The 22237-nt window shown below is 46.6% G+C and overlaps 1 protein-coding gene across 1 annotated transcript in view; it reads left to right on the top strand.

Annotated features, from left to right (window-relative positions):
• Positions 1-3354: 3354 nt before the first annotated feature.
• UNC93A (unc-93 homolog A) overlaps positions 3355-22237 on the top strand; it is a 305890-nt gene continuing 287007 nt past the window's right edge. The window contains exon 1 of the mRNA XM_078648549.1: positions 3355-3840. Coding sequence (XP_078504675.1) covers positions 3754-3840 — 87 coding nt within the window. The 5' untranslated portion in view covers positions 3355-3753. The remainder of the gene's footprint in view (positions 3841-22237) is intronic.

Below are 22237 nucleotides of genomic sequence, written 5' to 3'. Positions count from 1 at the left end.
CACCCCACCTCCAGAACGTCATCAACAGCTCCTTCCCGTCAGCCACCTTCCCTGGAAGCTGGAAACACGCAGAAATTAACGCCCTTCTGAAGAAACCAACAGAGGACCCCAAAGACCTCACGAACTTCCGCCCCATCTCTCTTCTCCCCTTCCCGGCTAAAGTCATCGAGAAGACCGTCAATAAACAGCTGACTGCATTCCTCGAAGCAAACAACTCACTCGACCCATCCCAGTCCGGATTTCGAGCCAACCACAGCAGCGAGACCGCCCTCATCGCAGCCACCGATGACATCAGGACCCTGATGGGCAACGGAGAGACAGCCGCTCTCATCCTCCTGGACCTCTCGTCAGCCTTTGATACCATCTGCCACCGCACACTAATAACCTGCCTCTACAACACTGGGATCCAAGGAAAGGCCCTGGACCGGATCACATCGTTCGTCTCCGACAGAACCCAGAGAGTCCGCCTCCCTCCCTTCTGCTCCGAGGCCACCAAGATCATCTGCGGCATACCCCAGGGTTCCTCACTCAGCCCAACCCTCTTCAATATCTACATGAGCCCCCTCGCCACCATCGCACGCAAACACAACATCAACATCATCTCCTACGCCGACGACACCCAACTGATACTCTCCCTCACCAAAGACCCTTTCACCGCCAAAACCAACTTCCAGGACGGAATGAAAGATGTCGCAGAATGGATGAAGCACAGCCGTCTGAAGCTCAACTCGGACAAGATGGAGGTCCTCATCCTCGGACAATCCCCATCCGCCTGGGACGACTCCTGGTGGCCCACGACACTGGGCAACGCACCGACACCCACGGACCACGCACACAACCTGGGATTCATCCTGGACTCCTCCCTCAGGATGACCAAGCAAGTCATCCTCATGTTTCAACACCCTGCGCATGCTCTGAAAGATCTTCCGGTGGATCCCCACCGAAACCAGAAAGACTGTCACCCAGGCCCTCGTCACCAGCCGACTGGACTACGGTAACGCCCTATACGCAGGAACCACAGCCAAACTTCAGAAACGCCTTCAGCTCATACAGAACACCTCCGCACGACTCATCCTCGACATCCCTCGCCACAGCCACATATCCGCCCACCTGAGAAACCTGCACTGGCTCCCCGTCAGCAAGAGGATCACGTTCAGGCTGCTCACCCACGCACACAAAGCGCTCCACAACATGGGCCCCGAATACCTCAACAACCGCCTCTTGTTCAACACCCCCACCCGCCAGCTCTGCTCCACTCGCCACTGTCCCACGGATTCGCAGAACCACCACCGGAGGAAGATCGTTCTCCTACCTGGCAGCCAAGACATGGAACTCCCTACCCGCACACCTACGACTGACCCAGGACCATCTCACCTTCAGGAAACACCTCAAGACCTGGTTATTCGAGCAATAGCGGCACCCCCCCTCCCTTCAGCGCCTTGAGACCCTCACGGGTGAGTAGCGTGCTCTACAAATGTATTGATTGATTGATTGATTGATGCAATCGAGTGGGTCCCTGCTGAATGTGCCCATGTGTAACGTAACTGGTGTTCATTTTGAGCATGTTAAGGTGAGATGACAATAACAAAGAATAACTGTAGAAACCATCGCAATGGACCGCACACCGCTAGCCCCTCCTCCGGATCGCCCCTAGGGACTCTGGTACATGGAGTTCTTGAGTGGTTCACCCATGTGGGTGCAAGTAGGTACTTGTTGAACTGATGATCTCTAGACCCGATACATGTCCCGGGTTTTTGGATATCGCCCGAGACATGGCTCGGGTTTCGGGATAACTTCCCTCATCAGTAGAGAAAACAGTTAGGGGTGGAAGAGAAGGCCGCCAAACAACCGTCAATGGCCTCGATGCCCGAACCGGCACGCAGGTGCGTCGTCCAGGAGCCCGTCGGCTCAAAGCTCGAGGGAGCCAATTTGTAGAAACCATCGCAATGGACCGCACACCGCTAGCCCATCCTCCGGATCGCCCCTAGGGACTCTGGTACATGGAGTTCTTGAGTGGTTCACCCATGTGGGTGCAAGTAGGTACTTGTTGAACTGATGATCTCTAGACCCGATACATGTCCCGGGTTTTTGGATATCGACAAAGAATAACTGGTCTGATGACAGAGAAAAAAAAAGCACTGTGCACGCAAAACCTTAAAAAAAATAGCTCCACAAAAGTGGATGGAAACAGTACTTGGTCCCGGGGTAAACATCCTTTACACAGACTGCGCTACAACGCATGTCATTACCCCGCATTTTTTACTCCGCAGCAACTATTACAAATGAGGGCTTTACACCGCAAGCAATTTCAACGCATTCCCCATTTCCATGCCCCGGTGGGGTTAGAATAGTAAATTAAGTTGTAATGGACAATGGGTTGCAATGACTTGCGGTGTAAAGCCCTACGTTGTAAAAGTTGTTGCGGAGTAAAAAATGTGGGGTAATGGCATGCTTTGTAAACGCGTGCGGGGTTAAGTGTCATAATCGGTCGCCGGGGAAATGATAAGAGAAGCACAGGAACAAGCATTGGTAAATGCAGGAAACAGTATGCTAGAGCCAATAGAAAAGGGGAAAAATAAGTGGTAAGCACAGGGACCAATGAAAAGCAAGGAAAGCAAGGAGGCGGGTTGTAAACCCCTTATAATTTTTATATTAAACACAATAGATTTCACAAGCACAGCACAAGCACTGTGCAGGCGAAACCTAACAAATGCCAAAACGGTTAATAATGCCAGCAAATTGGCAACATTACATCACATAATACGCCTTTGCTTGCTGCATAATTTATTCAACCCTGCTGCATATTGTGTTCACCCCTGCCACATAATTCCATGACACCGAACATGTTACACTACTTTATTTAAAATTATATATATTATTTATGAACATATGTAACACTATTCATGTGGAATAAAAAAAATCAGGCAGTCATGTATATCTAATGTTTGGAAAAAGTCTTCATTCTTGCAGGTTTTGTTTATTTATTTAAAGTGATCTTTAATAAGGCACATGCCATAAACGGAACTGACTCCAGGTTGAACAATAGTTGTTGCACCTGGCACAACTGCCCTCCTGTTACCAGCTTGAGAATGACGACGCGAAGTGGAGGGACTTGGACGTGCGACCTTTAGGTGATACAAATACGTTTGCAGCGGCGACTCGACCCCCCTGAGCAGCGTTCCGAATGCACAGGATTATATACTCTTGTTTCCTCACTGAATGTTCTCTACAGTCGAATGTCAAGGAAGCATATGTTTATAAAAACAATTATATTCTTTATATAGTGTTTAGAAAGTGACAGCTTTCTGGAAGCTCGACCAAGTGATTTTCGTAAGTATGGTTTAATAAACAATCACAAGGGCCAGAGAGTGCTGCTCACTTCAATAGTGTGCAATAGTTTACAAGAGTGTACTTTATCCAAGCAGCCACGGAAACAGGCTCGAACACCAGGGCGCAGCGGAACTAATCTTTCCAATAAATAGCCTCGGGCGCTGAGACACTCGGAGGAGGAGTCGATAGCCGCCTGCTTGGGCGTTGGTTCTGAAATGCCCACCACTGCTTCTCAAGAAGTGAATGAGTAACAATTACAATATCGCCGACCTTTCTTTTCTTGCCAAAGTTCAGTGGGCGCTGGCACACATGGCTGGCCTACGAGCCTTCAGACAGATCTGAGGGTCTCCCTGCTCAAGGAGCTTTACTGCAGACCGGGCTCTGGGATTGAACGGACATTTCGATCTAACCGAGCAAGACAAAATGGCGCACCACCTCAAGAACATCCTGATTGTCTCTCTGGGATTTTTGCTTCTATTCACGGCCTTTGGAGGACTCCAGAGTTTGCAGGTAGGCAGCGTCTCTAAAAGTGATTTTAGGTCACTGATTAAACTGGTGGGGGCACCTGTGAAAGGCAAATGTAAAGATCGTGGGCACATATCTATCTATCTATCTATCTATCTATCTATCTATCTATCTATCTATCTATCTATCTATCTATCTATCTATCTATCTATCTATCTATCTATCTATCTATCTATCTACCTACCTATCTCCCTGAAGGATAGCCCAGTTGTCTACTGAGCATGACAAGTTGTCGAGGCTGCCCCCGCTAACTAGATTTTCAATCCATTCCTGTGAATCATGTAATCAGATCCCCTGGAATTATGCGGCTGTGGAGGACCAAATTATGCAGCAGAGTTGACAACATTATGAATCAAGAAAAGTGGCACATTTTGTGAGAATATTATTTTGCCATTTTAGAATTTTGACACACATGGTCAGGGCAAACGTTTCACTTCATTTGTGCGAGTTTAACACCTGACAACAGTGCTCAGCAACTAAAAGGTGACCAATTGACTTTTACCAAGGGTTTTCCTCACCACTGCACTGCGTTAAAGTGTTTATTATTCTAGTATATTTTGATGCGGTTGAAGTAGAAACTATTTTTTGTGCAAACTGCACCATTTGCTCCAGATGGTGGATTATGTGGCAAGTATGCTAAAACCTGATAAGGAGGAGAACTCCCAACCTCACAATTGCGTAATTCCAGTGGCCCCTATGCAAGGAGTGTCTGTGGTACTGGGGGCCTGATTGCCACTTTATCTCATCAAGCATTGTCTGGGGTTGGGGGAACTTGGAGATTTCTGTGTTATATTGTCCCAAGCACAGCGGGACAAACGCAGAGGAACAGAGACTGGGGGAAGAGAGACATAAGTGAGAGAAAGGAATTGAAAGAGGGTGATTAGCGCAATCAGGGAAATAGGAGGTGAGGAGAGAGAGAGTGAGAATGGATGGAATGAGAACGAAAGAGAAACAGACGAGGAAGAGAGTGGGGCTGGCTTGAATATTGTTGGGCTGCCTTTGGTTCTGATATTAAGGAAAAAGTATCGTCTACCCATGAATTACCATTCAAATATAAGCTTTAAATATGCTCAGGAAATCCAATAATTTTGTCCACAAATGTTAGCTAGCCTATAGCTGAATAAGCTGCAATTTAGTTTCAAAGGCCAGTGTTTACTTTGTGCAAATAAACTTGATCAAACCCAAACAACACTGTTGTTCGTTTGTGAAAATATGTTTTTGTTAAGTTTTCGTTTTTGTGATGCCACTGCTCTCCGGTTTTTTCTTTAATTTTTGAGAAAAAGACATTTTTTTGTCACCCATATACCTGATTTTTATTTTTAATAAATCCACAAGCGTGGTCTCCAAACAGCAGCTTGTCATTTTCATCCAAGTACCACTGACAGACATGGAGAGGATCTACCTTACTTGTCAATTTATCACACTTATGCACGGAGAATAACCATAATATATCAGTGGTACCTTCCACATCTCAGAGATGCAATTCTTATGCCTAGATTAGAAGACATTGCTGCAATGCTTAATTTGTAAAATACATAAATAAAATACGTACCAGTGCCCATTTTTTTTCAGAAGTCTTTGCATACAGTGGGTGTGGGCACGGGCCTTATGTTTTTTTAATTAGATATGTTTCTTTCCAGCCCCACTTTCACATGGCTGAAGAGCAGCTTGCACACCATCCAGGCAAAATACTTGGGAGTCCTTCTTTCATTTGCAGTATGGCTTGCTAAAATAGAGGGGCTACCATTACAAGTTACAACACATGGTAAAGTGTATCTTTATTGGGCTGTTCTTCTATTTCCATTGACCATTGTGGAAATGAAAAAAGTACTGCTCTGTGAATACAAGCAGCTTCAGATAGAGACCGAACAATGTGGGAGGTTACAACTCCTCCCGGTCCTAAGACATAAGTGCCATTGATGCCCACCAGAAACCATCTGCAACAAGCATTTGCAATGCAATAGGTCTAGCATTTGCGAGATTTTAATCTAATGATGTTGTAAAAGACAATGCTTTTTATCTGTTTCGATAATTAACACATTAAATAAAAGGCATTGTCATTTACAATGCCAATAGCGCAAGCTTTTGTAAATGCGGGACTTATTTAATTTCAAAGAAGCAACAGCCATTATCCCGGGTTGCTTGGAAAGTGAAAGCGGGCATGGTGCACTGACTGTTGTAGGAAAGCATTTCAAGCCAGCAGTAGGAGAAACTCATTAAAGAAAATCGTGCTTACAAACTAAATGAGACACACAGTGTAACAAAAAAAGTAAAATAGCCAGTCCTCGTGGGGAGTTACTAATGAAGGCAAGGCGTTACTAAGGAGGGACTAACAAGCCTACAAACTAATCAGAAGACAGCATTTACAAAAGACAATGACACAAGCCAATGAAAATATGGGCAGAGAGTGGGCGGAGCTTAACTCCCTTAATAAAATCCAGCATGCCTCGCAGAGCAGCACATACACTGCACAGGCTCGACCTAAAAAGGGGTTGAAATATTGTAATTAAGCATTGGTGGTGGGTGCTGACCAGTGGGCGCTGCTGAAGGCAAGAAACTAAGAGTTTCATATGCTGGGTTACACAACACATTCTGTCATATAAGAAAGTGCTCACTCGAAAGAACTTGTAGAAGTTCTTAATTCACAACCTGGTGATCACTCAAGCACCAATTTAGGATTAAGTTGTAGAAGCAGAAACCAGTGACATCTATGGCAGAGTGAGGAGTCTAACTGCACTGTAGTGCCCTGTGCCAAATGACATATAATGACACTGTAAACAAGCTATATGAATGACTTATACAATTTACTACTTAATGTGTGCCCCATAAAAGGATGAAAAGCAGAGTTAACCATAATGGACCCAAAACTTGCAAATGTATTTCTAAATATTAGTTAAAGATTGTTTTTAAAACCCCTACAAGGGACTTTGCTCTCTAATAAACCGATATCAGTGTGGCACATAAATATCTGACTTTGAGAAGGGTTCTAGTGATGGTGCCCTCGTTGAAGTGTAAGACTGTTTTGAACTAAAAAAAAGTCCCACAAAAATGTACAAAGCCCAGGAAATAATCCTGATTCTGACAATAAACACGGTATATATGAAATGTTATTTCTTTGTGTACATCTCACATCCCATCTGATATGACTCCAAGATCTTCAACTTTCAGAGAGTTCACATGGCCTTGTAGTGATGGTACATTACACGTGAACTGGTACAGTTCATCAAAAATGGCAAATCCACATATGCGTCACAGGAGTAGGAAAGATATCTCAGAACCAGAGAGCAATAATATGGAATCCTGATGAAAAGTTGAGCAAAACAAATACATATAGAAAAGCCTTATAAAACATCTTATTGCTCTAGTTTCATATTTATGCTGTAACCATGACAAATATTTAGTTTTTGCATGACAACGCCTGAGGAATCGTAGCACACAAATACCAGACATTGCCAGCAGTTTCCATCGTCTTTGCTGCGCAGTCACAGGCTGATATTTGAGTGTTTACATTAACATTGTACACCTGCTTGTTACGGTGCTGCCCAGCGATAATGTTACATTCCTGAGATAACTCTCTTATACCTGACACTGTTGGCACATGAAACTCATCTACCCACATATGTTATTAAAGTGAGGATAACAAATATTATGACAGTCATTAATTATGTTGTTTCGAAATAAGTTTTAAAGGGTAACTGATATGAGGTTAAGAATTAGACTGCTAGTGCATATTCGCCCACTGCCTTGGGTTTCACTGACCCCACATCTCTAAACTCCTGCTCAACTCCAATTCCCTTGCTTAAGAAGACGACCCCTTCACTGCCTCCTTCTATCCACCAACTCGTATACACTCACAAGCAACCTGTCCCTTTATTTATGTAGGACGACCTTGAAATAGTTTTTGGGAAAATTAGAAACACCAGGCACAGTGTGGTTTACTATAGAACGGCATGTAAACTCAAGACATATTTACACATTATATAGTGATAAATACCTGGATGACTATCTAAAAAATTGAATATTTTATTTTATTCTTTTTACTTGATATTATTTTGTATTGTTTTTAGATAGAAAATATTTTTATATATAAATAACGTGTACAAAAATAGATATACAATCCCAATGATATCATTTGAACCACATGTATGTTTTTCTTTATACAATCAATACAATAAACATCATGATTATATATTTCTGATATCACAATTCATGATTCGATATCTCTGATAAATTAATTTCTTCAATTACAGTCCTTTTGCATACACGTCAGTTTGAACTTTTTGTCCATTTATCATAAATATACAGAGACTGGCGGTTTAATAGAAAAACCAACGTGTTTTGGCTAACCCTGGGCAGAGCACTACGCTACGCTCGCGTAGTTCGCAAACTGCACGTAGCACAGTGCGAACATGCGTAGTGTAGCGTAACGTAGTGCAGCGGTCATTTTTTGCTTGCTTGCAGTCCTCAACGTCAAGTTGGCGACCGCGAGCAAGCAAAATGACATCCTCGCAAGACGTTTTCCTTGTTCGCGATCAGCAACATCAAGTTGCCGATCGCGAGCATGGAAAATAAACCTCTGGGCGAGATTCTCAACGCGGGGAGGTCAGGTTTCTCATTGCGAGTGGTCGCGCATGCTAGCGACCGCTCGCGATGAGAAACTACCAGTCCGCATTGAGAAAGCTGCAGCTCGAGTAAAAATCTACTCGAGCGGCAGAAAAGTACAGCTCGCACTGTGCAAGATGCCGTTTTCAATGATTGCACAGTGCCGGATGCTTGTCCGCACTGTGCAATCATTGAAAATGACATCTTGGGGGGGGCGTGGCCAGCACCATGACTGGCTAAGACGTGACGCTCCGGAGCTCCGTCTGGCGACCTAAATATCCGACACTCTCACCGGCCCAAATCTCGCCAATTTGACACCGGAGGTGCCTCTAGCCGGCCCGACCTTGGGGAGCACATTGTTTAGCCAAACTAGTCACGGACGACTGCGAGGCGCCAACTGGAAGGCGATCCCCCCGGGAGCCCTGCGGTCCTCAAGATGGCGGGGGCGTGAGCTGGAGTCCGCGATCGGTGTTCAACGGGACCCCTGGCCCAGAGGAGCCACGCGGACGTGTGGAGCTGATCTGACCACAGGTGACCACACGACGATTCGACCACACTGGGGTCCGTGGTGGGGGTGTCTGGGGGCCCTGCTGGGTCCGGTACCCTTTACCAACATGGTGGCGGTCCCGGCGAGGAGGAGCTGAGGCCGCCCGGGAGATCGCCATGCGCGTGGGGCCAGCGGATCGCCGATCGCAGAGGTGGGACCGGCTCGGCGGGCCCCCCTGGGGCAGTAGAGACTGTTGAAGTGAGCTCCCGGGCCGCCCCTGAGTGACGGCGCCTTAACCAACATGGCGGCCGCTCTCTCTGGGTAGTGTGTGGCGCTCCGAGTGCTGCTGGCTGCCTGCCACCAACCCTGCATCAGCGAGGGAATCACCACCTCCAGTGGCTGGAACTACATAGGGGGAGAGCCATCCAACTGCCGGGAGCCCCGTGGGGGGGAGAAAAGGACGTCAGTGAGGCGAACAGTGTGTGTCCAGTACTATCCGGCGGGAATATGAGGGCCGGTTGACACTCCGAAGCGGTCTTTGAGTGGATACGACTCCCCCCCCCACTGGCTCATATCCGGCCCAAGACCGGGACCCACCGTCGCGACCCTAGAGACTGGTGGAGGTGGCTAACAGATCACATCGGAGACGGATAAGCCTTCCTGCCGCCACCAACTGGAGATCCGTCTGCGAGACGTTCGAGGGGGAGACCCCGCGCCCTGTGTGACCAGCAGGCTGAGGCTCCTTCCCCGCCCGCCCCAGGAGAGACGCAGAACCGGCGCAGCGGCCCCCGGGTGGCGTGGGGCACCCGGGACGGGTGGTGCTGCGCGAGCCGCCCGAGATACCCGACGACAGCACCCAGTGAGCCATGGGAAAGAGAGATATCCCACCGAAAGTGCCTAAACAGGGGACCAGGGACAGTTTCACTGCCCCTCGCACGGCGATGGTGGGCCCCAGCGAATCATCCGGTGCGCGCTCAGACACTGCGCTGCTGATGGAGGCCAGACATTCAGGAGTCCAGGGCTGCCCTGGAAGTAAAAATAGGAGAAGTATGTTCAGGGGTGACTCTTCTGCGGCAGGACTTCCGGAACTTATCCGACAGGGTTACTTCTGCAGAGACGCGGATGGGGAGGCGGAAGACTCAATCACCACCCTACGCAAGGACATGGCGGAGCTGCAGGCATCCCATCGCCAACTTCTATGGAAGGTCGACGATGCTGAAAACAGAGCATGAAGGAACAACCTCCGTTTTGTTGGCTTTAGAGAGGGAATTGAGAAAACTGATATGGTGTCCTTCCTACGCACGTGGCTCACGGAGACCTTCCCAACGGTGCAATTCTCCTCCTGCTTCATTATAGAGAGGGCACATAGGGCCCTTCTGGCGAAACCTCCGGAGGGAGCAAGACCGCGACCAATTATAGGGCGTTTTCTTAACTTTGCCGACAGGGACCTTATCCTGAGAGAGGCGAGGAAACTGGGAGAGATATGTCTGGAAAATGCCCACATCATGGTCTTCCCGGATTACAGTCAGGAAGTGCAGAAACAACGCCGCGCCTTTGACTCCGTGAAGGCGAAACTCAGGGACTTACGGATCACATATATGCTCCTCTTTCTGGCAAAACTTAAGGTGATATACAAGGACCAGTCACTTTTCTTCTCCCACCCAGAGGACGCTTGGCAATGGCTGGAGGAGCGCCCGATCCTAAACAGCAGGGAAAGAGTCAGCCGAGACACGTCGGAGAGATCCGTGCGAAGTGCAACGCACTGGGAGCTGCCGAAGGCACAAAGACCAAGAGTATCGAGGAGGTCGAGGAGACAAATCCAGACTACACCCTACCATGGCCGTGAAATGGGTCCCCCACGGAGATGGCGTTCGGCCTCGCCGACAGGTACTACCAGGGCAGGAGCTCGATTTGATGGATTACGATCGACTGCTCGCTCGGAGGACGGAGATGAAGATGATCCGCCGGGCCATACGTCTGGGGAAGAGGAAGTAGATGAAGGAAGTCAATCCGCACACCCTCTGGTGGAAGAGATTCGAGTGATGGAACAGGACTTCTCTGGACAACTGAGTGCGCCTGAATCAGGCACGCAAGACTCCAAATCATGAACTGCTGGGATATGGACCACTGAGTGTACATTGTAGAATGCAGATGTCCCCATGATGGCACGCTCTTGGAAAGGTGGTGTGCTTGGGCCATGGGAATGGTCCCCAGACGGAGGAGAGCACGCAAGTTGACACGCTTCCTTGTTTTACTGGTTTTATTGTTCTTTGATTTCTTGTTACCTGGGGGCTTGATAGGGAGGGAGTTTGTGGGAGGGCGACAGGCCTACTCTTACGGAAAGTTATGTCCTGTCCAAGGATGATACTGGAAGGGGAGGGAGGTGGGGAGTGGGGGGGGAAGGGGGGTTTTCACGTTTGGTTGGACACTGATCCAGGGAGGGACAGTTGGGAGGGGTACACTTCCACGGACTGCATGCAGCAGCGCACACTGAGCTCACGAACCACCTGCACGTGCCAAGACCGGACCACATGCAGCTACCACGTAATCCAATGGCGAGTACCGTAGTCACACCACGAGGGGAAGATAGGAGATTGAGCATCCTGACATGGAATGTCAACGGTCTGGGTTCTAAAATCAAAAGAGGCCTGGTGAACGCCTACATTAAAAGGGTGGACCCAGACTTTACCTTCCTGCAAGAAACACACCTCAAGGGTACTCTATGCGCCTTTATCGCTAGGGGGAGACACAGGGTATTGGCACATGCGGGATACACATCTGACTCTAGAGGGGTGGCAGTCATCGCTAAAAAAGCCTCCCCATTCTGCATTACCCGCACCTGGCTTGACCCACAAGGAACCTACGCCGGAGTGCCGGGAACCTGGAACAGACGCACCTACACGCTTGTCTCGGTCTATGCACCACCCAAACTGCAGCCCCGTACACTTACGGCGCTCAACCACATACTCTTAGAGACCTCTGATACAATACAAGTGGTGGGAGGAGACTTCAATGATGTTATGAATACCAGATACGACAGATCAGGAGACGTGACGAGAGGCGAGCACCAGACGACACTCTGCAGCCAGATGTCCGCCATAGGACTCACAGACATTTGGAGGTGGCTTCACCCGACACTACAGGCATACTCATAATACTCCGGGGCGCATAAGGTGTTCTCGCGACTCGACTACATTTTTATGTCCCGCCAATACCTGAGGGCAGATGATGTTGCAGAATACAGGGCCAGGGGCATTTCGGACCACTCGCCACTGTAAGTAAGAGTAGGACGGGACCAGGATAGACACGCGGGATCTTGGCGCCTGGCGGCTTGGGATTTACAAAACGCGACCATACTTAGAGGTATACGGGCTGACATTAAGGTGTATCTAGCAGAAAACGAGGGCACAGTAGACTCAAGGGTTACTCTGTGGGAAGCCCTGAAGCCGGTCCTTAGGGACAGGATAAATTCTAGGTTGGGTGAAGAAAGGCGGAGAATCCAAGCTGAGGTGGCCGCCCTAGAACAAGCTGTCCTAGAAAGGGAAAGGGACTATCTGGCCCAAAAACACGACGAGACCCTTAGGAAGCTACTAGATGTTCAGAAACATTATAGGGAACTGGTTACCGAAGAAGCGAAGACCCAGGCCCTTGCCACCCTTCACAGGCTCTACGACGTAGGGGACAAGTCGGGGAAGCTCCTGGCGTGGCTCAGCAGGAAAGAAAGGGCGGCGAGATGGATTGACAGTGTAAAAGCCGGAGACGGCGTTGCAGTCAACACCGATAGGGAGATAGCCGAAACTTTTGCCACGCATTTTGAAGCATTCTATGCGGCTCGGGACCTTGCTACGCAAGAGGAGGCGCTACAGTATTTAGGTGCAACAGTCCTGCCGACCCTCCCCCCCGAGTCCATGGAGGCCCTAGAGGGGGCCATAACGGTAGATGACATCACCGAGGCCATTGCCAGATTGAGACCATGCAAAACCCCGGGACCTAATGGCTTCCCGGCAGAGCTCTTTAAGCGGGCAGCGGACTTACTGTCGCGCCACCTTGGGGGACTCTTTACCGATGCCTTTGAGGAGGGAAAGCTTCCCCCTGACCTAGCTAGGGCTACGATTGTTCCAATCTATAAAGAGGGCAAACCACGTGAGGATTGCGCCTCATACCGACCCATCTCCCTACTGAATACGGAGGTGAAACTGTTGGCCACCATCTTGGCAGCTCGACTGCGAACAGTTATTACGGATCTGGTACATCTAGACCAATCGGGCTTCTTACCAGGCAGAGCCACTAAATTGAACCTTAGAAGGACCCATAACTGGCTACAAGAAGTTCGGGACCGCACCGACCCCCATTGGTTCCTCTCCCTAGACGCCGAAAAGGCGTTCGATGCAGTGCACTGGCCCTTCCTCTTTGCAGTTTTACGTAGGTTCGGTTTCGGGCCAAATTTCAGTCAGTGGGTACGGCTCCTCTACACTGCCCCGAGAGCCAGGGTGCGGGTGAACGGGACTCTATCCCGAGAGTTTCAGATTCAGAGAGGAACTCGGCAGGGGTGCCCCCTGTCTCCCCTCTTGTTCATGCTTACAATAGAGGTGCTCGCCGCCAGGGTCCGACAGAACAATGACATTTGCGGTTTTACAAGCAGTGCCGCTGACTCGATGCCTGAAAAAATCTCGCTTTACGCAGACGATGTTTTACTCTATATAACGGAACCAGAAACCCCGATCCCAGAGCTCTTCCGAGAAATAGAACGTTATGGCAAGATGGCCGGACACAAAATAAACTGGCGCAAATCAGTACTTTATGACCCTGGGGGTCGCAATCGATGGGGGAGTCGACCGGAAGACCTACTGACAACTACCGAGGGCTTCCAATACCTCGGGGTATTCATTACCGGGAGCGAGGCCCTCTCCTTTAGTAGAAACGTAGAACGGATCATACTTAACGCAGTGGCAGATATGAACCGGTGGAGACAGCTCCCGCTGACACTCCTAGGCAGGGCGGCCATGTATAAAATGGTCACATTGCCGAAATTCCTATATGCTTTGCAAAATGAATACTATCCGATACAGGCAAGGTGTGGCTGCTGCTGAGTTTCTCTGTTTGTAATCTGATGGAAGCAAATAACCTGTGTTTTCTATTGTTTATTGGGGGGGGGTAGTTTTAAGCAAAAGAAAAAAAAACTGCAGATGTTCGGAATGCCCCTTGAAATGCTCAGAACTGTGTACTGGCTTCTGCCACAAGCGCCCGATCGAAAGTTGCCGCCCGACCTCCGGGGTGTGGGCTGAATGGCCGTGTATCCAACTGTTATTGGTGAGAGGCGCTCTTTGTGGCTATTACTGGGAGTACCTGAGTATTTGTTACTTGATTACTGTGAGTCTGCAATAAAAAAATAAAAAAAATATATGACATCTTGCACAGTGCAAACATGCTACTACGCAGTTCGCGTAGTGCTACGCATAGCTCGCGTAGTGCGAAGTGTACTTCGCATAGCTTTGCGTAGCGCTACTTCGCGAACTACGCCCACCCCTAGTTTTGGCTAGGCCTTCATCAGGACTCCATCACAGTGGTTACTAAACGAAAAATATGTAAACATGATTTTAGTCTAGAGTTTAGAAGCCCTATCAATCATTTAAAACATGTGTAAAAAAACCTTAGATAACCACTATGTCAAAAGTATATATAATCCGAGGTTTCATTCCTTGAGTTAGTACATGAAAATGACTAAACTTAACAAATAGATTTAATGGACCATTAAGAATACCCTGGATCACAAATTACATGCAAAAACCAACCCTACCAGACTCGGGGTTCATGCAAGTGACAGGAGTTTGTAGTCTCAGTGGTTCTTGCAAGTGACAACAATTTGCGGTGTCAGTGGTTGTAACAGTGCTTCCCATCACAAAGACATATTGTGAACAGAGCGGATAGAAGATCCTGACTCTTATTGGTGTACCTTATCATACTTTGATTTGTATCTAGTATATTGTAAGTATAATATTACCTCAGTCTATCTCAGGTATAAAAAATGGTACTTGTTTCAAATGGTACAGCGACATAGATTAATTTACCTTCTCATACACTATGTTGTTTGCATCGCACTTTAAAACTGAAACTGCGATGCAAAAAGAAACAGCAGGAATGGCGGGCACTTGTTGCTCTAGTGTTTGGTTGAGGTTCGCGGCTGCGCGCAAGCTCGTCTACTTGCTGCAGAACCTCGAACTGCAGCTGTTTGAAGACTAGACTGCATGCAGCAAACACTGCCGGCAACAGACCTAGAATCTGGAACCTGGACTTCCTTATCGTGTTATACGAAAGGAAGGTCTTCGAAGAACTTGCGCACTATGCTCTACTTCAGACACAGAAGTTCTTAATGAACAGCCAATATGGCTGTCCAACAGGCCGGAAATTCCTCGGTATGTAGTATTGTATTGTATTGTATTGTAATTGCATTTATATAGCGCTTACTACCCTTGACGAGGCGTCGAAGCGCTTTATCGGCGGGTAGCACGCTACTCCGGGACCCACAGAGGATTAGTGTTGAATTAGTATAGTGAAACATGCAAGTACATTTCAAGTGGTGGATAGGTTAGTCAATTATTTGGATTTTGAATGATAGCAGAAGGATAGAGTAGGACAAAAATTTGTATTTATTTATCGCTCGTTTGTTGACGCATGCTATTCAGGGAGCCTATAAAGGATTAGTGGTGAATTAATATGGTGAAATATGAGGTAATTTCAGTGGTGGATATTAGTCTGTTACTTGGAGTGAGAGGATAGCGGATGGATAAAAGGGGAAGAAAGATTTGCATTCATATAGCACTTGTTACCCCTGATGGGTGTTGAAGCACTTTTTTGGCGAGTAGCACGCCACTCCGGAACCTATAAAGGATTAGTGTTGAAAATTAGTATAGTATAAATATGAAGTAATTTGAGTAGTAGATATGTTATTCAGTTATTTGGGCAGGTTATTAGTATAGTTGAATATGGAATTTGGAATTTGAGAAGTGAACATGTTAGTCTGTTAATTTTGATAGAAAAAAGATAGTGGAGGGATAAAAGAGGGAAGGATTCTTTTTTTTTTTAAGTCAACTGATGGATCATTATATATTTGTTAGTGATAAAAGGTGGACTGTTAGGTGTAATTACAGCAGGGAGAGTGTGACTGAGTGGGATTTAGTTATTTATGGTGTTGATTGGCGTGTTAGTAATGAGTGTATTGGTTAGTGGTATAGGATAGAGTTGTGTACTGTTTGTGGGTGATGGTGGATATGTGTGGTAGTTGGGATAGTAGGGTGTGTAGATGTGGTTTGGTTGGGTTGGTGGTGCATGCTGGTACATTAATCTGTGCATAGTGTTGTGCGTGGTGTATATTTGGTGTGAGTGTGTTGCTCTGTTTGTGGTTGTGGGTGGTGTGGGCTGGGTATTGTTAAATGAGAAGAAGGGCAGCATTCTGGCCCTAGTCCCGACCAGTCTCAAACAGGCCCAAACAGGCAACTACCCTTGTCCTCTCCACCCATAACAGGCCAAACAGGCAACTACCCTTGTCCTCTCCGCCCTTAACTGGCCCAAACAGGCAACTACCCTTGTCCTCTCCACCCTTAGCCTCGACGCCCAGGCTGAGACGCATTCAGCCAATGGGAACCCTAGCCCTAACACTATCCAATCACAACACTAGCCCTAACATCTAGAACCAATAGGAGACCAGGACCTTGCAGCCAATCTTAAGCCTAGTCCAAGCACCCAATCAGTTCAAAAACCCTGATCTCTACGTCCAATAAAGGCCTTAGCCCTACCACTAGTCCCAACCCAAGTCCAAGCAGCCAATGGTACAGGTAGCCCTAGTACCTACTTCCAATAGAAAGCCTAACCCTACTCTTAGTCCCACAACTGGTCCAACAACCAATCACACCAGAAGCCCTATATAGCTACTTCCAATTAAAGGTCTAACCCTAGCCCTAGTCCCACCCTACTCCCAACAACCAATAACATAGGAAGCCCTAGTCCCTACTTCCAATAGAAATCCTAACCCTAGCCCTAGTCCCAACCCTGCAATGATTGAATCACAGACCGAGAAACCAATCAGAACCCTCAAATACCCAACCAATGAGGACATTAACCCTAACCCAATAGAAACACCAGATACAACCACCAATCAGTGTACACATGTGCCAACCACTACCACACTATATAAGGTCCCAGCAACCTCAGAAAAGGTTTGCTGGCCAGGGAGTTGGAAGCTGCTTGCCCCTGTTCAGAATCTCCTAGGAGACAGACAGGCTCAATCCACAACTTTGGACTTCAGCAGGTAAAGGCTTCACTAACTCGAAATCTAACAATACTGTTTGACTAAAGCTTTACTCCCCCTGCTGGCCAAAAAACGAAGTGCACAGGCCCCAGTAAATAAAGTTTAAACAGCTCACAGAAGCACCCTCTGATGTAGAAAATCCCTGTTGCTGGGGGGGGGGGGGCGGGGGGGAGCAGGGGAGCTGGCCTCACTTGCTTGTGAACACAAAATGGTGGCTGGGTGTGCACTGTTTGAGCACACAGGCCTAAGCACAGAGCAAAGGAGACATTTGGAGAAAAAACAGATTTGTCACCAAGGAATGAGAGGGACAAACTACAGAGGTTGGACTGCAAATCCCACAATTCAACACACTAAATGAAGGCAATCATGGGCAGGGAAAACCACACATTTAAAACACGACACATGTGATAAAATATGCAATTACAGGCAGGCTAAAACTACAATTTTTAACTGTAACAACCACAGGCATAGACAGTAAACACAGAAAGTGAAAATCGTTTTTAAAACAACTTTTTGTCTTGGGAAGAGACTGCACTAGTCTGTCTCCTTACCACTTCCTGGACTCTGCTCACTGCAATCTGGGGCACGTGTGGGCTTCAACTCACAAGATGGAGGAGAATGATTTGGGGTGCACCCAGCAAGGCCTTAAGGCGCCTGGGCAGGTGTGAGAGGAGGGCTCAGACTTACCTGGTAGCTGAATAGCCAATGGTCTGCTGGCCTAGGGGTGGGGTCTGGGCAGCTGCTTGCTCCTGTTCAGAATCGCCTAGGAGACAGACAGGCTCAATCCACAACTTTCGACTTCAGCAGGTAAAGGCTTCACTAACTCGAAATCTAACAATACTGTTTGAATAAAGCTTTACAACCCCTGCTGGCCAAAAACGAAGTGCACAGGCCCTAGTAAATACAGTTTAAACAGTTCACAGAAGCACCCTCTGATGTAGAAAATCCCTGTTGCTGGGGGGGGGGGGGGGCAGGGGGGCTGGCCTCACTTGCTTGTGAACACAAAATGGTGGCTGGGGGTGCACTGTTTGAGCACACAGGCCTAAGCACAGAGCAAAGGAGAAATTTGGAGGGAAACATATTTGTCACCAAGGAATGAGAGGATCAAACTACAGAGGTTGGACTGCAAATCCCACAATTCAACACACTAAATGAAGGCAATCATGGGCAGGGCAAACCACACATTTAAAACACAACACAGGTGATAAAATATGCAATTACAGGCAGGGTAAAACTACAATTTTTAACTGTAACAACCACAGGCATAGACAGTAAACACAGAAAGTGAAAATCGTTTTTAAACAACTTTTTGTCTTGGGACGAGACAGCACTAGTCTGTTGTACATGAGTAGTTAAGACATGGCTACCTATTTGCTACTAATCTGATCTGAGATCAGCCATCGCTGCATTTTAGGATTAGATAGCCTCTGCACTGTTACCCTTTGACCCAACTCTGCATTTAATGGTATGAACATGTAAAGTAGTCAAGTTGCTTGTACAATAGTGCCAAGTTTCAATACTTCCTAGACTTCTTTAGCTCTACAATTTAGGTCAAGCTTGCTGTGTACCTTTCTGACACTTGAAATTAATGGCGTGACCGCTTTTGTAGGGGGGTGAAAAAGGAGCACTCAACATTTTATTTCTTTATGGAATGAAACCCCATCCCCTCTCTATAGCACCTGTATAATGAGAACATAGATAGATTAGGCTATTTTCTTTCAATCTGCCCTCCAAGTAATACTTTGACTTTTTAAACGAAAACAAAAATAAAAGGCATTGTTATTTGCATTGTCAATAGCTCAAACTTACGTAAATAAGAGACCTATTACATTGCAAATGCTTGTTTTTTACTCCTGCTCCTTCTTCCGCCTTTCATGCTTCTTAATATACCTTCCTCAAGCCTTCTCATTGTTTACGTTACTTCCTTTCCTTCACCTTTTTGGTCTTTCCCTTTCACTTTTTCATTTTTCTTTGTTCTCTGTCTGTAGTTCATCTCACTCACTTTCCTACGTTATTCATTCATACTTCTCACTTTTTACTTTCATTCTTTTTTCGGTATTACTTCCTTTTTATTATCAATGTTCGTTATTATTTCTCTCTTATATTCTTCGATCTTTTTCCTTCATCTGCTGCTTTTGCTCAATGTATAAAATATTTGTATTTTTCCCACTCCCATTTCTTCATTGTTTCTTCACCCCAATCAAATTACCTTACGGGTTATCTATCTTTCTTTCTTTCTTTCTTTCTTTCTTTCTTTCTTTCTTTCTTTCTTTCTTTCTTTCTTTCTTTCCTTTTTCTTCTCCCTTTATTATCCTACCTTTTTTTCTCCCCTATTTGCATATCATTTCATTTCTCACTGCTCATTTCTCCATGTCTCTTTGTGTCTCTCCGTAACTGTGTTTAAGTTGTTCAGTTAAAACCCTTAGCCAGTTGAATTTGGAGTAATTAGGCATCCTAGCTGGTGGAGGGGACAGAGTTCTGAGAGCCAGTAACAGCAGCATGCCACCAAAGCCCTCCTACCATACACTGTGTCTCAATCTAGAAGCTGACATAGCGCATCAAAGACACAGGAGTAAAATATTTTCTGAAGCTCCCTGAAAAGACAAGCTATTTCGAACATAAACAAAAAATACAATCTGTTCAAGTGACCGCAGAAATTCATAAAAAAATTATAGGCACCATCCTACTTTCGGAGAAGGTAAAGGCAATATTGTTTTCGGAAGACATATTATATTGAATGATGTGAATACTTATGCCAATAAAACATGTGTATATATATATATATATTTCTTAGATTCTTCTCACCTCGTTTCTCGGTAATTGAAGTCATGGCACAGCAACAGGTAGTTTGAACAAAAAATATATTTATTTACACACAATGTGCAAAATAACGTGCAACGATTAGGACGGCCTACGCGTTTCGGCTACTACAAGCCTTCCACTGGACCAATATATATATACCACAAAATACAAATGTATGTTTTCTTAGTTCTTAATGGGGGACAGTAATTACTACTGAACTCAAAGGCACTCATTTTATCACCCTCAGAAGAGTGACATTTAACTTAGTCCTGCAAAGATTCAAACTCATGCTCTGGATATTACTTGCAGGTCTTTGAAGCCTCTTCACTAAGCTATCTAGCTGTCATACCATAATTGGGTTTTGGTATCTGCAAGTTACTTGTGGAGTGTGTTAGACATTGGGGTGTAGGTTGCCTGGGGTATGAACTTTCGTCAAGCAACAACTACAATCCTAGTCAGGGTAAGAAGCAGGCCAACTCTAAATTGACCTGTGCTCACTCTCTGGTAGCTTGGCATGGAGCAGTCAGGCTTAACTTAGGGACAATGTGTAAAGTGTAACACTTCAAACGTTAAAACAATGAAAACACCAGACTAAAAGGTTAGAAAAATAGAACTTAATTTAATAAATAAAAGAAGACCACAGGGACAAAAATCCAATAAGTAGAATTTGTGATATTCCTTTTTAAACATAAACTGCAAAATAGTGCTTAGAAGCAATAAGCACTAACTTGGGCAATCTGGTCGTGCTGGACCAGGATAAAGTAAAAAAATGAAGCCCACCGCACTGGATCGCAGGCTGGATACAGGGACCCAGTGAGTCCTGCTGAACAAAAGTACCTTGACACTGGCCGCGTCAACGTCAAAGATGAGAGGTACAGCCGAAGAGCTGTGTCGTTGTTGATCCACGCAGTGGTGGTTATGCACTGGTCCTGATCTGCGCAGCAGCAGCGATGCATTGGCTCAGATGAGTGAAGAGCTGAGGTGCAGAGATTCAGCATCATCATTGAGGATCCTGTCGACGGGGATGTGAAGAGCTTGCACTGTGAAGAGCATCACACAGTCAGGGCTTATCAAGCAACAGAGGTGATGCTCCTGTTCTGGTCCATGCAACAGGAGCGATGCGCCAGTTCTGATCCATGCAACAAGAACGCTGTAACAGTTCTGAACCATGCAACAGGGGCGATGTACTGGTTCTGCACCACGCAATGGCGGTGATCCACTGGTTCGACAGACAATGCATTAGTTTTGTTGAAGCAAGCACCTTAGGCTCATTTTCCAAGGGTCTAGGAATGGGATGGCACAACTTGGAAGGACAGACTCACAGATGGCATAGTCCAGGTGCAGAAGCAGGTAGGTTGTAAGTCTTCTATGTCCCTGAGACTTCAGATCAGAAGACCGGCCAGCTAGCCCTTGAAGTATCACAGGGTTCAAGTGATATTTGTTCAGTACTTCTCACCCAGACAGGGGAACAGCAGGCAGCAGGGCAGTTCAGAAAGGCAGAAGTCCAGCAAAGTAGCAGTCCAGCAGAGTGGAAGTACTTCAGCATCACACCAGTCCTTCATCCTAGCAGAGTCTTCACAGGTTTAAAAGTGTACTGAAGTGATGGTGTCAGAGGCCCTGTACTTATACTCAGTTGGGCCTTTGAAGCTAGGGAGGCGACAAACACAGGTCTTTGAAGTGCATAGAGGCCCTCCCTTCCTGCCCTTGCTCCAGATTCACTACAGGGTGTATGCAGCCCTTTGTGTGGGGACGGGACACAGTCTATTCAGGTGTAAGTGAGACTGGGTTCAACTCCTCGCTCCCATCCTCCAAGGGTGACCCATCCAGTCACACCTAAGCTCCCCTTGTGTGTGTGTGTCTAGGGGGGGCACAAAGCCCAGCTGTCACCCACTTCAGACTGATCAGAGACAGTCAGCAGGCACCAAGTGGCTAAAGTAAGAAAATGCCAAGTTTCTAAAAGGGCATTTCCCGAATTATAATTAAAATCTGACCTCACCATCAGATAGGATTTTAAATTTGGATTCCAGAGACACCTGACTTGGGGTTTTCATCTCCTTTCAAATGGAAATTACACTTATAAAATGTAATAAGGTAATCCCAATGTTATCCCATGGCAGAGATAGGCCTTGTAGTTGTGAAAAACGGCTTTGGGAGATTTTTGCTACCAGGAGATTTGAAACTTTATA

The sequence above is a fragment of the Lissotriton helveticus genome, chromosome 6, assembly GCF_964261635.1.
Source record: "Lissotriton helveticus chromosome 6, aLisHel1.1, whole genome shotgun sequence".
In the NCBI taxonomy this organism is placed as follows: domain Eukaryota; kingdom Metazoa; phylum Chordata; class Amphibia; order Caudata; family Salamandridae; genus Lissotriton; species Lissotriton helveticus.
The sequence above is the reverse complement of the archived record's forward strand: the minus strand, read 5'-3'. Positions and strand labels throughout refer to the sequence as shown.